At 33.7% G+C, this 15,419-nt stretch overlaps 1 protein-coding gene across 2 annotated transcripts in view; it reads left to right on the top strand.

Moving 5' to 3' along the window:
- Window positions 1–8,357, top strand: part of ZDHHC2 (zinc finger DHHC-type palmitoyltransferase 2) — a 49,493-nt gene extending 41,136 nt beyond the window's left edge. For both annotated transcript variants that reach the window (XM_037526299.1, XM_037526298.2), the window contains exons 11-13: window positions 3,319–3,431; window positions 5,564–5,638; window positions 8,165–8,357. In XM_037526299.1, the coding sequence (XP_037382196.1) occupies window positions 3,319–3,431; window positions 5,564–5,604 (154 nt within the window). In that variant the 3' untranslated portion in view covers window positions 5,605–5,638; window positions 8,165–8,357. The remainder of the gene's footprint in view (window positions 1–3,318; window positions 3,432–5,563; window positions 5,639–8,164) is intronic.
- The last annotated feature ends 7,062 nt before the right edge of the window (window positions 8,358–15,419 follow it).

A 15,419-nucleotide genomic window follows, 5' to 3' on the forward strand; every position in this document is an offset into this window, starting at 1 on the left:
TGAATAAGACAGACTCTCTAATTTTTAAATGAAAATCTATAGCACAAACATAACCATAATATTCCTACTTAAATTTGAGCGGTTTTACTAGTTGCCAGTATGCTGTGTACACAATCCTATGCTTCCTCTCCTCCAATCCAGTGCATATTTCTTGTAAAGTCAAATAGGGATCATAGTACTTGATCCACTAAAGCTGGATTTGACTTCACAATTCTTCTCAAGGCAGTGATCTTCACAGCCATTCCAAAATCACTTCTAGTTGTCAAAAGAGATGAAACCTATTTGCCACCTCATTCCTAGAGCTAGTTGTGTGCATTCTCCACCAGTTAATGAGGTCATTCTGATGGATTTCATAAAGACATTCAAAGGCAGTAGAGTCTTGCTGGGTCAAACTATGGGATTGCCTTGAAAATTCCATGGAGCTATTAATTGGGTTTTTTAAATACCTTACTGAAAAAAAAAATCTTGTTTTAATAATCTATTTCAGAATGTTTTCAAACTTTTATAAAGTATGGTAGTTTTCAATCATTTTTAACCCTTGTTAAGTGTTTTTTATAGTTTAAGAACATTTGGTTTTTAGTTACAGTATCTCTCCTCCTCCTAGTTATCCCATGGGCCTTGGGAAGAATCTTACTTCTGACACTGTTACCCAAATAGGTAATCTTGAAGAGGTGAAGTAACCTCTCTAGGCTTTCCTTTCCTTTCCTTTAAATGCTGAGGTTGTATTTTGACTGCTAAAGTCTCTTCTATTGACTTCTACGATTTCTCCTGATTAGCTCATATGAAATTTCTATGGCTAGTGCTGTTCTCTCCTTTGAAGCCCACAGTTCTATATCTGGCTATCTACTCAACATTCCCACCCAGATGTCTGAAAGTCATCTCCAATTGAATAGGTGCAAAGCAGAACTCCTGATTCTCAGTCATCTACACCCTCACCCCAACCCTAAGCCTGATTCTTTTCCATATATGGTATTAGTGAGCTCATTCTCCCAGGTGCTCAGATCAGACACTTTGGAGTCATCCTAGATTTCTTTCTATTTCCTTAATTTACCCCATTTATAAACCTCTCAGATGTTTCCTCAAAATTTATCTATAATCTGGATATCTGCTTACCACCTCATGGCTGGTTTCTGGCCCAAGCTATTTTTTTTCACATGGATTACTTCAATACCTCCCCAAATGATCTTTCTGATTCCATTTTTTGCCCTATTCAATTCTATTCCCATTAAAGAGTCAATGTGATCCTTTTAAAACACAAAACAGATTGTGTTATTCTTCTGCTCAAAATCTTCTGTTGTTTTCCCATCCCATCCAGAATCAAAGCTAATGAATGTCCTTACCTTGTCTTGTCTTATCTAGCCCCCAGACCTTTCTGATGGCATCCCTGCCACTTTCCCATCATCCACAGTCCTCAGACACAAGATTTTGTTCATCCTTAAATATACCAAGCATGCCCATATTTGGTGCCTTTGTACTTGCCAGCTCCTCTTCCGAACCATACTTCCTTCAGGAATCTGAGTGATACAAAACTTCTCTTCATTCACTTTCTGCTCTGGTTTACCTTCACAGTGGAGGCCATCTTTGAAAACCCTTTTTTGTAAAATAGTAACCTACTCCTCCACTTCCTCTGAAACCATCTCTTTTCTGTTGACATAGCTCTATTTGCTGCTTCAATACTGTATGTTTATTTTATTCTTCTTCTTCCTCAACTACAATGAAATTGTCCATGAAATCAAGGACATTATTCATTGATAGAATAGGTGCTAGTGAATACTATAAAATGAATGGACTCTTGTCATTGTTAGAGTCTTGTTAGCAGTAATGATTCTATAAGAAATTTCTAAACTAGGACCTTTTAGTATGCTGAACCTGGGTAAATGGTCCCTTTCCTGAGGAGTAATAAATGTTAGAGTAGGCAATATTTTTCATATGAATTGGAGACATTCTTTTTTACTTAAGATTTACTTCCAAAAATTTAATAAGGACATGTTAAGGATGTACATGATTGAAATATTCTCAAATTGTACATATGAGGCAATTAAAGAGCAAAAGCATAGTCTCTAAAAAATTATAATAGTTATATTCAACTGAAATATGTGAAGTTGTTCTTGGAGGAACTTTAGTACTTTTTTCTTTTGAGACATAATTACTCTTCAGGGTATTCTAAAAATTAACTGACAGTTTCAAATCAGTAATTTTTTCTACATAGGTGAAATGTTATTTTATGTATTTTTTTCTGTGTCATCCACTATATCAATATGTGGCATAACTATTTAACTTTAAAATTTAAATTCCTTTAAAACCACTCATTCCCCAATAAAAATAAAATCTATTATTTAAAAAAAAATAAAACCACTCATTCCCCAAATAAAACATTAAATTCGTAAGATCTGATGTCAGATATTTTTTCAACATTCTTGCAAGATAGTGCTCAGATTTGTTGTTACAGTTTTATAGAGAAAAATAATTCTTTGTTGAGTACCAGTCAGGCTACTTTAGAAACATTTAGACAAGTTTTTCTTAAACTTATATTTTCACCATCGTATTTTTTTCCGTAACCACATACTGCTTAAATACTAACATTTATCTTTAATATATTTATTTAAATTGGCACTTAATTTTATTTTATTTTATTTTTTTTAATAATAAATTTTATTTTTATATTCCCCATACAATTGCAGCCCCCCCCATTCTGACCCCAATCCCTCCCCTCCCACCCCCGCCCCACTAAAAGTGTCTCTGGTTCGTAGTTTTTTGTTGATTTTGATTTTCACTTTCTTATAGTTATTCGTTTTCCTGGTCCCTTATTTAAGTTTTCTAGATTCCTGCTATGAGTGAGACCATCCGGTATTTTTCTTTTTCTTTTTGGCTTATTTTGCCGAGCATGATCCCTTCCATGCACTTAATTTTATTTTTAAACCAAACTTGGTATCACTATCATAAATGAGAAACTAGTATAAGTTGACATAAATAGAATAAACTTTAAAACATAAAATTGAGAATAAAGTACTCATTTCTAACTAGCTTCCCTTATCTGCCAAAGGCTGAGGCTGAGGCTGATTCTTGCTATTAAAAATTGAGCTTTGCCAGCATAAGAGATTATCATCTTTTTGTAACCAGAAGAATGAAAAAAGAACTAAAGAGAACAGATTTTTTCATTGTGTGTCAGCTTGACTTAATGCCTTGTCCCTGTATTCCGTAGATTTTCTGGGGTAATTCTTACAATTATGTTGCATCATCAGTGGCTTGAGTTCCTTACTATAAGAAAAATTCAACTTAATACTATCAAGAGTTAATATGATGATTGTTATTATTCAGTCCTGAAAACCATCAATTTCCTGCAAAACCATTGAGAGAGTCCCAGAGTCACCTTCTTACTGATTCTCAGTCTTGGACAGAGAGTGGCACAAACCCGGGAAAAGGCATAGCTGGTAAGTTTGTGTTTACTTGGCAATTTTTGTATATTTTATTCTGAAAAGATGGAAGTGGTAAAAAATAATTCCATTATATGACCTATTGGATTTATCTTGCTTTGGACTTGGATTCTCACTGTAAATTTAGAATTGTTTTTAAAGAACTTCTAATTATGCTGTTCATTAATGTCTGTTAGCAGGAAAAAAGAGTTTTATAAAAGATAGCTTACATTGCTTTTTTCCAGTTTATAGAACCAGTCTTTATTAGTGCATATTAAATAAAGTGATAGAAATAAACTCAAATGTAGTTTATTAAAAAAATGAAAAATATCCACCCAACTTAGGCAAAAGGTTGAAGAATATTTGCTGAGGATATAAAATTATATCATTCTTTTGCTCTAACATGTCTATCCAATTTCAAAATGTTGAAGTAAAGTGATTGCATAATAACCATAACTCTACCTGTTATTTCCTCATATGTCACTCACATTTCTCTTGTTGTTGATTTTAAGCTTTGGTTACTTCAGTTGATACAGTTTATTGGCAAAGTAGCAAGGCTTTGAAGTCAAAACTGATTTGGAATCCCAACTTGGGTGCTAAACATCATGTGGTATTTGTTAAGTTACCTAGCTTCGTTTAGACTTAGCTTTCTTATCCTTAAAATACTTATTTCTCAGAGTCGGTATGAATTAAACCAAAACAATGTGATCATTGACACAGGTGTGCGCATATGTGAGTGGTGTCCCCATAAGTGAGTACAAAGCCATACATCTATGATTAAGGCACTCTTAGCCAGAAAACCTCCAAGTTAATTTAATTCCACAATCCTTTCACCTTCATTTCTAGTCTTCACCTCTCTCCTGGTGTTGCCTGACTGCAGTTCCTTGCATTTTAAAGTGTTTACTGGTTTGTTTGAAATCTCTGGGATTTTAGTAATAATGAAAATCAAGTAATCCTGAATAAAAATTCCAAGGGCATTTTTTAAATATGTAATCACTCATATTCTTCTGAACTATAGGCTTTCTTTAATCTTATTTTTAAGGAACGTAAATGCCTTCCCACGATCTCCATCATTTGAATATTCATAATTTAGTTTCTCATTCTTCATGTTCAAGTCTATTTCATTTTTCAATTCTTGGAAAGGATTAGGTATTGTCCTGAAAAATTAGTGATACTTACTTTTCCTCAAATCCATTAGTTTAGAGGCAAGGAAGTGTGATATGCACTTGGGGAGTCAATTTTGTGGGTGTGTAAAGACAAAGAATTCCCTTTTTTTCATAGGGGACTCGTGTTTCATCATTATAGTTCTACATTAACATAAAAATGATTTCAGTTTTTATGCTGTTATTTAGAATAGTAGGTTAATTTTTCTGTTACTTTGATGGATGAATTGAGAATCTATAGTTTAAAGGGTGATATGAAAAGAAGGAACAGAAAATTGGGAAGGAGAAGAGGAGAAAGGACTCAAAGATTGCTTTGCCTAGATTGAGGTAGGTAGATGAAAAACTTGGAAATGACTACAAAGATGATGTGGTATATTCACCAAGGAATACTACTCAGCCATAAGAAAACTCAAGCCATTTGCAGCAACATGGATGGGGCTGGAAGGGATTATCCTCAGTGAAATAAGCCAAAAGGAAAAAAATAAATATCGCATGATTTCACTTACATGCGGAATTTAGAGAACAAAGGGTCAGGAAAAAGACAAAACTTGCAAGCTGACCATAGATCTGAGGCATACAGCAAGAGACGGGGAGACAGATGGTTCAAAACAGGGGAAGAAAGAACAAGACACCATGGTGATACTAGGGGTGCTGTGGTGGTGGGAGAATTACCAGGACTTTACCTGAGAGGAGAGATCCAATACTGTACAAAAATGAACAACAATGTAAGAAAATAAATATATTTAATAATAATAAAAAGGCCATTTTGCTCGTACTTCACTTATGCATTTCACTTATTTTTCAAAATTTTTTGTGACATCAGGCGTGGCTGTATTTGTGTTTCTGTTTAACCATCTTAAAAACACCCATACTGTTTATAAGTCATCTTTGGATGTCTACTAGGGGATCTATGGATGGATAAATAAATCTCTACCTATTTATTCAAAAGGAACCACAAAAAATAATAATTTATCTTCTTTCCTGAAGGTATGAGTAATCCTGCATTAACCATGGAAAATGAGACTTAATTCTTCAAACAAACTTAATTCATACTTTATGAAAGTAAGATGTCTTTTCCTTTATTATTATGTTTTACATTTTTAACAGTTTTCTAATTTTCCTGGGGAAATAGTTTCTATAAACACTTTTGAGTGATTCAAATCAGAAGTTGTCTTAGTTGGCCCATGGCATTGCATTAATCATGCCAGAGAGCTCTGGACACAGACCTAGCTTCAGCATTAGTTCATTTAGGTTTACTTGATAAGAAATAGAAATATGCTGAACAAAATTCACTTTTATAGTAATGTGTTAAATGGCAGGATTGATCCTAAAATACTGAACTTGAAACAATCATCTGGTCATTTCATAGCATCATGCAATTTTTAGGTTTTTTCTGTCTTCAGGATATACAGTGGTCATATCACTATCCATCCATTAGCATAACCTCATGAGTTCAAGTCCCAGACAGTTACAGTTACATCTTGTTAGCACAGACCTTGTCATCTCTATTTACGGTGACAGCCGCTTGTGTCATTCTTAAAAAAATAAGTGTTCCAAATATTTTCTTTATATCACAGTTATTTAAGTCTCTAGTTCCAAATCAGTTTCTTTAAAACAACATATTTATAAGTCTGCATTCAATAACAAGCTACAATAAAGAGCCCCTTTAGAACAAAGCCATAAACCTCTGAACAAAACAACTATATCAACTGTTAAAAATAAATATAATATGAAGAGTTGAACAGTAATGCTCTCAAGAGATTACAGAAGTGAAATCCAGAATTCTAAATCTAAGAGAAGCAAGAAAGAGAGTAACATCTAAAAATTTGATGTATCTGAGTATATCTGTGGGTATCTGGTTTTTCATTTGTTGTGGTTTTGATGAGTAGATGTGTGGTAATAATAACATGCTGATTTGGCAGTTACCCAGTTGAGTGATGTTTTAGTTTGTGCACAAAGAATACATTAGATCAGAGTAATTACAGCCATGGTTAGGATAGTAAAAACTTAATCTTCTTAATTTGGGTAAATAGTAGAAACACTGTTAAATTTCTGGAAATGATTCTTAAGATAGAACTATGAAAACACAAATAAGAATCACTTACCACTATCACAAAGGAAATATTTTATAGAACATAGTTCTCTGAAGCACATAACATTTCACAGAATTTTTTTACTATTTTGAATAAGTAGTTATAATAATAATTATTTGAGAGGTTATATGTGTTAAATATTTTACAAATTTGCATAGTAATATGGGGAAGCCATGCAGGCATTCCAGTATTTTGACATAAGGTCAGTGTTGCATTTTTCATCATTATTTTTAACACTTTGTAGAGCAGCAGGCACACACATTAGGTTCTAAATAAACAGTCTCTTCTGGTTTTGAACTACATTAGTAAATGATCTATGGTCTTTTTAATAAACTATTTCTTGGCCCAGTATAGTTTTCAGACAGGTGTAATGTGCCTGAACCCCTAGTAGTGCTGAATCTAGCCTGCCCAACCTTCCCTCTTACAGATTTTTAAATAAAAAAGTGCTGTGCTCTAGGCACTTGAGATTTCAAATTTATCTAAATTCCAAGTCGGTGTTTGAAACAGATGTAGAACTAACAGCACAGAGCTCTGCTACTTATATTGGGCCCCATACCAGTAGCGCTGGCGTCACCTCAGAGCTTAATAGAAATGCAGAATTTTATTTTTTAATTTGAATTTATTTATTCAGGGCCTCCCTGGTGGCGCAGCGGTTGAGCGCTGGGTTGAGAAGCTGCCCACAGCCTCTGCTGCGCCGGTTCGATCCCCGGCTGCTCCCCGGCCACCGGAGGAGGGTCCCACATGGCGCGCAGACCTCTCCTGCCGCCCGCTGCTCCCCTCAGCAGTGTATTTTGGTCCTTCTGCCTGCTCTGCTCCCTGCTCTGGCTCTGGTGAATTCTCTCACCCTCCCGCGCTTCTGACTGTACCCAGTGCATGTATAAAAAAAACAAAACAAAAAACCAAACAAACAAATAAATAAAAAAAATGCCTCTAAAAATTGATTTATTCATATATATTTTACATCATTGTTCCTTTTTTAAACAATGTTTGCCTTTTTTCCCCCTCTAAGGCGTAGTCCCCATACAATATCCTCCACCAATGCACCCGTGCACCATCACCTCAGTCCCCTGTGCTCCTCCCTCCCTCCTTCTGATTCTTCTCTCCCACCCCCTTCCCCTGCAGGATGTCTCTTCTGTATAATTGTTTTTGTTGTGTTGTGTTTTGTATTATTATTTTTCCCCCTTATGTCTTATTTGGTTCCTGTATATTCCTCCTATAAGAAATGCAGAATTTTAGACCTTACCATATACCTAGCAAATCAGAATCTGCACTTTCTGCATTTTCACAAGATCCTCCCATCTTTTATATGGCTAGTAGAGTGTGAGAAGCACTGATGTAGAGGTCTACATTCAAACCTTGACTGAGTCTTTGAGCATAGAAACATTTTGAAGAAGGGGTGTTTCTGCCAACAACAGTGAATGAGTTGGTTAGTGTTGTTTTTTATGTGTTTTTTAAATAGTTTTTACAAGTTTCATGTTTTCTGTTTCATTTCAAGGTATCTATGCTGTGGATGGAAGAGGCTTCCCTCAGGAGGACACCACTGACCATTTGTTCCCATTTCCTTTTGACTGGATAAGAATATAAATTGATTATGCTTTTCGAAGCCATTGCTTAAAACCTAACATTTTTTTAATGCAGTATACAAATTGTTTCGACTAATACAAATTCCTGTTAAATATTAAAAGTAATTATGGTTTTATGAATTAAGGATGGAAATATCTTCTGTCATGAAGAACTAGGAATAAATTCATGGGCTGGGTTTTCACCCAAATATTTGGGTAGCACAACTTAACAGATAAAAAGCCCATCAACCATCTAATTTTCAGCCTAGAAAACTGAGACTATGAAGATATTGACACTTAAAAGATATGTCACAGCATAATGATAAGCTTTATTTGTAAAACCGATTAGTTACTGTAGGGGGAGGTATCAAATAAGACTGGTTTATTACCTCTGAGGTAACGTCAGCCTTAGACTCAGTGAACTAAAGTGACTGAATTCATTACCAAGTCCAAGTTGGCTACACTTGAAGATCAGTATCCCCTCCCCCCTTTTTTTTTTTTTTTGCCAGACTTTAATCTAATTCTAGCCTTCATTCCCTGCTAGAAAAGAAGTATGATTATGAAAGCTTGAACTCACTGATAAGCAACAGGCTAGACAATTTTTGTTAGCACTAATACATTTCTATTACATTAGAAACATTTTTCCTCTTTTAATCTTAATTTGGGAAAAATATGTACTAACAATTCTAAATATTGTTTTATATTCTTTTGCCAGTTGACTTTTTAAAAAATCTCTCTTTAGTTTCTTTCTCCTATTGTGAACATAGCAAAATATTGAACTTCCTCTAAGAATCCTTGATAGGCCAGTAGATTAATTCTCCATTAACATTTTTTTATGTCCTCTCATCAGAAATATGACAGTTAAACGATGTGTCTTCAAATACCTATTAAGAGTAAATTATGCAAATCACTAAACAAAAATCATACATGTTTGGAAATTTAGTTCACCATGAACTAAATGATATGCTGCCTGGAAATTGAGTTTCAGATAAATTAAAATGGTGTTTGTTGATGCCAAAATATCTGGCTTCAGTAAATATACTAAGAAGCTCTGTGCCTTGTATGCACTATTTTAAAAAGTTTTATTTTTTTTTAATTTGAATGTTTTGTAAATGTTAGCAGTTAGAATAAACTGCAATTTTTGTTACTGATTTTGAGAATTTAGAGCAGATTACCTTTTAAAACTATATAGTTTAGGAACTGGTATTTAATCAAAGAGAAAATGGTATTAAACTTTTCAAAATCTGAGTAAGACAAAAATTCAACATAAAATAGATTAGAGGATAATGGAGTGATCCTTGGAGTAAAAGATCCTTGCAATTACTCATACTATGAAGATTTTTATATGAGTTAATGAAAGAACCAGTATGAGCTTAATCCATTTTATAGATTGAGTGCACATCTTTGAACAATAGGACGAGTCTTTTTCAGATTTTTTTTAAAAGCTAAACATTTTGATCTGACAATCTGTTTCATGAACTCTCAGATAATACATTTTTACTTTTATCTTACTTAAAGCACTTGTTGGTCATTTTTCATTACCTGAAGTGCCAGGTTGGAACCTATAGCTACTGCTAAAAGTCTTAAAGGCAACAGCATCATGTGATATATTAAGAATTATATGCAGCCTGATTTTTTTTCAAAGCACAGCATTATAGCTGTTTTTATGGACAGGATTCTGTCAGGTATTCCCTTTTAAAATAGAGGGTAGGGGAAAAAGGGGGGATTTTTATTCTTTAGCCTGGTAGAGTACTGTTTATTTTTTCCCCTTTAGGTCTTTCATGTGATTATTAAGGTACATAAGTCAATACTCATTAGAATCATATTTGAAAACCTTTCTGAAAAATAAATATTTTCCCCACTAAGTTGTAATGATACCCTTTTTGATTTCATGCAATGAATAATGTAGTTTTTTTGAGATTATAATTTGTAGAAATGACATTTCATTAGCTATGCAGTATATTATCTTAGTGGGTAAAGCATCAAAGAGACCTACATTTTGTATATATTTATAAAATGTTCTTAAAAACAATTTACTTTAAAAAACCTTATTGAATTCAAACTTGAAGACACCTTTATACATCAACTGTCCTGATTAGTGCATTAAACTGGTGATAGTGATTCTTCCTATTTTTAGAAATCATGCCATATAGCTATCAATCTTTAAGAAAATTTTCATTTAAAAATACTGTACAAATGCTTCATATACATTAGTTATTTGCCATGTGCAGTCAAAGAGTTTGTTTTTTCCAAGAAAAAGAAAAATTGCATATAAATACAATGAGACATTCCAGGAAGTGGTTACCCACTAACACCCTGTTACACCCAAATAAAGTCTGGTTTATTACATTCATTAGCTGTTTATATGAAATTGCCTTTGCTCTGACAATCTAACTTGCTTTAAAGAGGTACTTTTTCCTAATGGTCTGCCAGAGATAGTACAGGCTAAATTCATGTCTACAACCTGGTTATAACATAGTCTTTTGAGAAAAGGTGGATGAGGGGGTAGGGTAAATACTCAGTAGTAAAATAAGTCTGAGTATTACTAGAAAGAATATAAAACTGAGTACACTACAATCAGCAGAAAACTACTGGAAACATGGCATTTGTTTGACCAAAAAACTATCTTCCCTAGGGAAATCAAATACAAGATTAACCAAGTTTATAAAAAATTAAGCTAGTAATCATGTGAGTCATGTGTCAAGAAAACCACCTGTGAAAAACTTACTCCATTATACTAGAATTAGACAAGTTTTCTTATCCTTGAAATACATGTAAGCTTGCTGGACTGATTACGAAATTAAACTGTATACTTTGGTATACTCTTGATATTTATCCAATACTTACAAAATAATGGCTCTAGAATTGCAATGAGTTAAAAAAAAAAACCTACAACCCATATACAAACCACATTAATACCATGATGCTGTAACTTCCAGAACAACCATTCCACTCACCCTCACAGCTGGCAAATTTACTTACTGCGAAAATTCTTGTCCAAAGTGACATCTCAACAGGTTTTCACAAATAAAGTTGTCCTGCCCTAAATACTACTAGGCTTAATTCCAAATGTAGCCTGCACTCCTTTCAACATATCTAGCCAGTTTAGAACAAATTTCCTTTTACAAGCAGACCATGCTATAGACTTAAGTATGTTACTATTTACAGATAACACTTTTTTAAACTTTGTCTTGGTGAAAATTCAGATTCCAATTCTTAACAAAAGCTGTGCAATTTTATTGTCACTTACTAAAAGCATTAAATACACACCAACATTAGAGAAGTCTTGAATTCAAAATTATTTCACTAGATTTTAGAATCTTGTTAGACACAGGAAAATGTTTTATAATGGTGCAAAAAAAATAACCCAACTCTTTACACGCACACATGCGTGCATGGGGGCAGACACACACACAAATTCAAACTGTGTTTTCCTTTTTGCCACATGGAGACATTGTTTTATAGTGGTGTCCTGACTTGTAGTGAGTGATCATCACTAGTGGGATGAGTTCAAGTAGACTTGTTTCAAAGGAATGGTCTGTGAATCAAGAACTATGAAGTATTTCCCAGTAGCATGTTCAGTATAGCAGGCAGCTTTGAAACACCATAATTTTTCTCTCCTCAAAAGAGAATTAAACAATGTACCCTACTAGAATGCAGTCTAAGTAACTAGCTTAACCTCTTAACACATTTATGTTCTTGTACCTAGAAGTTCAAATTTGAGAGTGTGGACGATACCAATAGTGGCAACTTGAAGTTACTTGTAGTCCTTTCTTACTGCAGGAAATGACAGCAAAAACTGGTAACAATGCCCAAAGACAGATCCTTGATGTTCATAGCCAGTATTCAGTAGTATTTGTTTAATTTTCAATTGGGGAATGGGGGTGGGGGGGTGGGGGACAGGAATCATCAGTTTGAGTTGGTTTCTTGAGTAACAAACGAAAGGAAGGCTTTTTGGTAAGTGCTTTTAAGCTCTGATTTATACATAGAGCTCATTGCTCAGAAAGGACAGTAGTAGTGGTATATAATATGAAAACAAACTGATTTATGTTGCATCTTCAAGGGAAGGATTAACAATATAAGGAGCTCAAATCTGACCTGTATTAATACTCAATAGTTCTTGTTTGGAGGATAAAGGTGATTAATCAAATTGAGAAAAAGGACATAATGCTCCAAAATACATTAGTGCTGAATTAAGAACTGATTATCACAGACAGCTTTAGTTCTGTTTTTAATCCAAGTATGAAAGCAAGACAATTAAGTTTAATTTCATGTCTTTTTCTGTCAGTGTGTAGCCTCCTAAAACCTAACATTAAAAGCATCTTAAATGACCCAATCATTTAGTGTGAAAGTTTTGAATAGTAAAAAAAATTAACACCTTAGTAAAAAAACATTTTAGAAGTTCTTTAAACAAATAGAGAATATGGATGAACTCCAGAATTGCTACAAAAACGCAACCAAAGGACAGTCTGTTTGTGTGTGTACAGCTGGAGTATGAATTTTTGTTTAGTCTTTCTACATGGTCTGCAGCAATTGATCAAAAAATGAATGGCCTTAACTTTATTTTGTCTGGACATATTCCTTTGGGCTGTTGCATTAAAGAATATTAACTCACCATTAGTACATTAATAAATGCTTTTTCTTGGCTAACAGGTCACTCATAAATGTTCTGGTTGCAGCCTCATTTTCATTTTTGTTTTATAGTTATAGTGATGAGATATTCTAATTTCCTAATTCTCACCATTGTTTTCCATAAATTGGAAATATTATCATGAGTGCTTAGTCTGCTTCGTCAACGTGTATTTTATCTTTTTTTAGCATAAGTATCATTGAATGATAAACACCATTACTTTACCATGTAGTTAAATAACACAATGACAATCCATTGCTCCAGTGCACCTTAAAGCACATCAAAGTGCACTTTTCTTAACATAATGGATATGAGTTGGTAACAGGAAAAAAAGATATTTGTGGTAGACACGGCACTCCAAATACTGTTAAGCCAAATCTGCACCACTGATGATGTAGACACCATGATGTAGCACACCAGCAAGGTGAAATGAGGACATAGGCGGTTTCTATACAGCTACTCAACTTTACCATTGTAGTACAAAAATAGTCAGACAGTACATATATAAGTGTGACTGCATTCCAGTAAAACTTTATTTTATGAACACTGAAATTTGAATTTCATATAATTTTCACATCAGGAAATATTGTTTCTCCCCCCAGCCATTTTAAAACTGTAAAAACCATTCTCATCTCTTCGGCCATACAAAAACAGACAGCAGGCTGATTTTAGCCTACAGGCCATAGTTTGCTGACCCTTGCTCTAGCAGATTTAACGGAACACGGTGAGTCAAGAATTAATGGCTCCGGAACACTAAAGATTATTAGCTTAATATCGTATATCTGAAAGCTAAATTTAGTAAAGGTCAGAATGTTCTTATAGAAGTTATAAAATATTTTTTAGAGACACAAACCAATATTAGTACAAGGTATGAAATTTCAGGAACTATGCAGACTATTGAAAAGGCAATCTTTAAAATTCCTGTTTTTAAGTAGGTAAAGATTAAAATAAAAGAAACCATTAGGTATCTGCTAGATGTATCAACTTCAAAAAGAAACCACACTAAGTTATACCAAATGCATTTACTTTCTAAGTCTTTTGGAATAAGTGATTTCTGGAAAGGATAGAAAAAAATTCTTAATATCTAGTTGAGGTATTCATAAAGAATAAGCCAACACTGTAAAAATGCAAAAGGCTCAAATTGATTTTTCAATTAAAAGGCTAGCTAATAACTAGTAACAGTTAATGAAGTTAGTTTTTCAGTTATACAAAATAAAAAACATCCCCAAATAACTATTTCTAAAACAAATTACCAGTCATCAACATATATATGAAAACATTACTGAAGCCTTTATTTACAAAAGCTTTAAAAACAAATAATACCCTCTGTTTTGCAAATAATATTTCGTTTAAAAAGGACCATCCAATTACAGCATTGTAATATCATGAATAAAGAATGTACAAGAGAAACAAACCAATGTGGCTAACATTTGGAGATTTGCTAGTATTACTGATTGAAGTGTAGGTAACACACATCATCACTTGCAGTCCATCATTTCAGGGTAGTTAATGATTACCAAAAAGTCTTCCTACACATGCTGTGGTCTGGTCACATATTCTGCATGGCTAAATATTTCACAGTCTCTTTTGTCAATATATATAAAATAGATTGCAAAGATATACACAAAAAAATAAACAAGCATTACACTCCTCAGGTAACTTTATTAGTTGTGTGTGTGTGTGTGTGTGTATGTGGCTAACACATATATACATATATATTGCTTATATATATCTATATACTTTTTGTATTTTGTTTTTTTTGCACCAAATTGCTCCATCATTTAGTAACAACTATGAAAGCACAATTTTTTGTCTTTTAATTTGGTACAAAATATACCTAAAGACTTGCTATCTTTGGACTTTAATGAAATTGATTTGTGGAATTAACAAATCAAGAGCATCATAAGTATGGCTATAAAATCAAAAAGAAATTTTAAAATAAGGGTAAACAGTGATGGAATAAAAGAAGCAGATCAAGGGAAGTGTGCTATCATAAAATAACTGCAGCTTATTTGGATACCAGTTTTCTGGCAGGTAACTAAACATCCAATCACAAGGGGTTCTCCTGAAGGGTGTAAAGCTGGTTTGAAAAACTGTTCAGTCACAGAGCAGCCTACACATGCCAATTAGAAACTGACAGACACTATTTGTGCTTGGAAGATTAAAACACTACATACAGAAACAGCAGTTACTAAGTTCCTCAGTAGTTTTGTCTTTTTGTAGTCTTGCTGAATCAACCGTCTGCACGATGTATGGTGCTATATTCTATGGGTCAAAAACAAGTAAATACTGTATTAAGTTGGCAGATGGTCATTTTTCCAGCTAAGAGTGAGAAAATCCAAAATTTCCAATAAAACAGAGGATATGAGTCAGAATCACTCTCTAAAGTGCAAAATTGATGGTCCACAATCTCAAATAGCTAAAACTCCTGTAGAATGGAAGGGAGACATGAAATAGGGAAATAAATTACAGTCAGTGCTAGTTAATTTAGGAAAAGGGACAAACAAACCAAGCTCAAGTAGGTAAAGTTTATCAAAATATTCAGTATGACGTAGCTT

This window comes from Talpa occidentalis, unplaced genomic scaffold, assembly GCF_014898055.3.
Source record: "Talpa occidentalis isolate TD23 unplaced genomic scaffold, MPIMG_talOcc4v2.1 talOcc4.4, whole genome shotgun sequence".
Classification (NCBI taxonomy): Eukaryota; Metazoa; Chordata; class Mammalia; order Eulipotyphla; family Talpidae; genus Talpa; species Talpa occidentalis.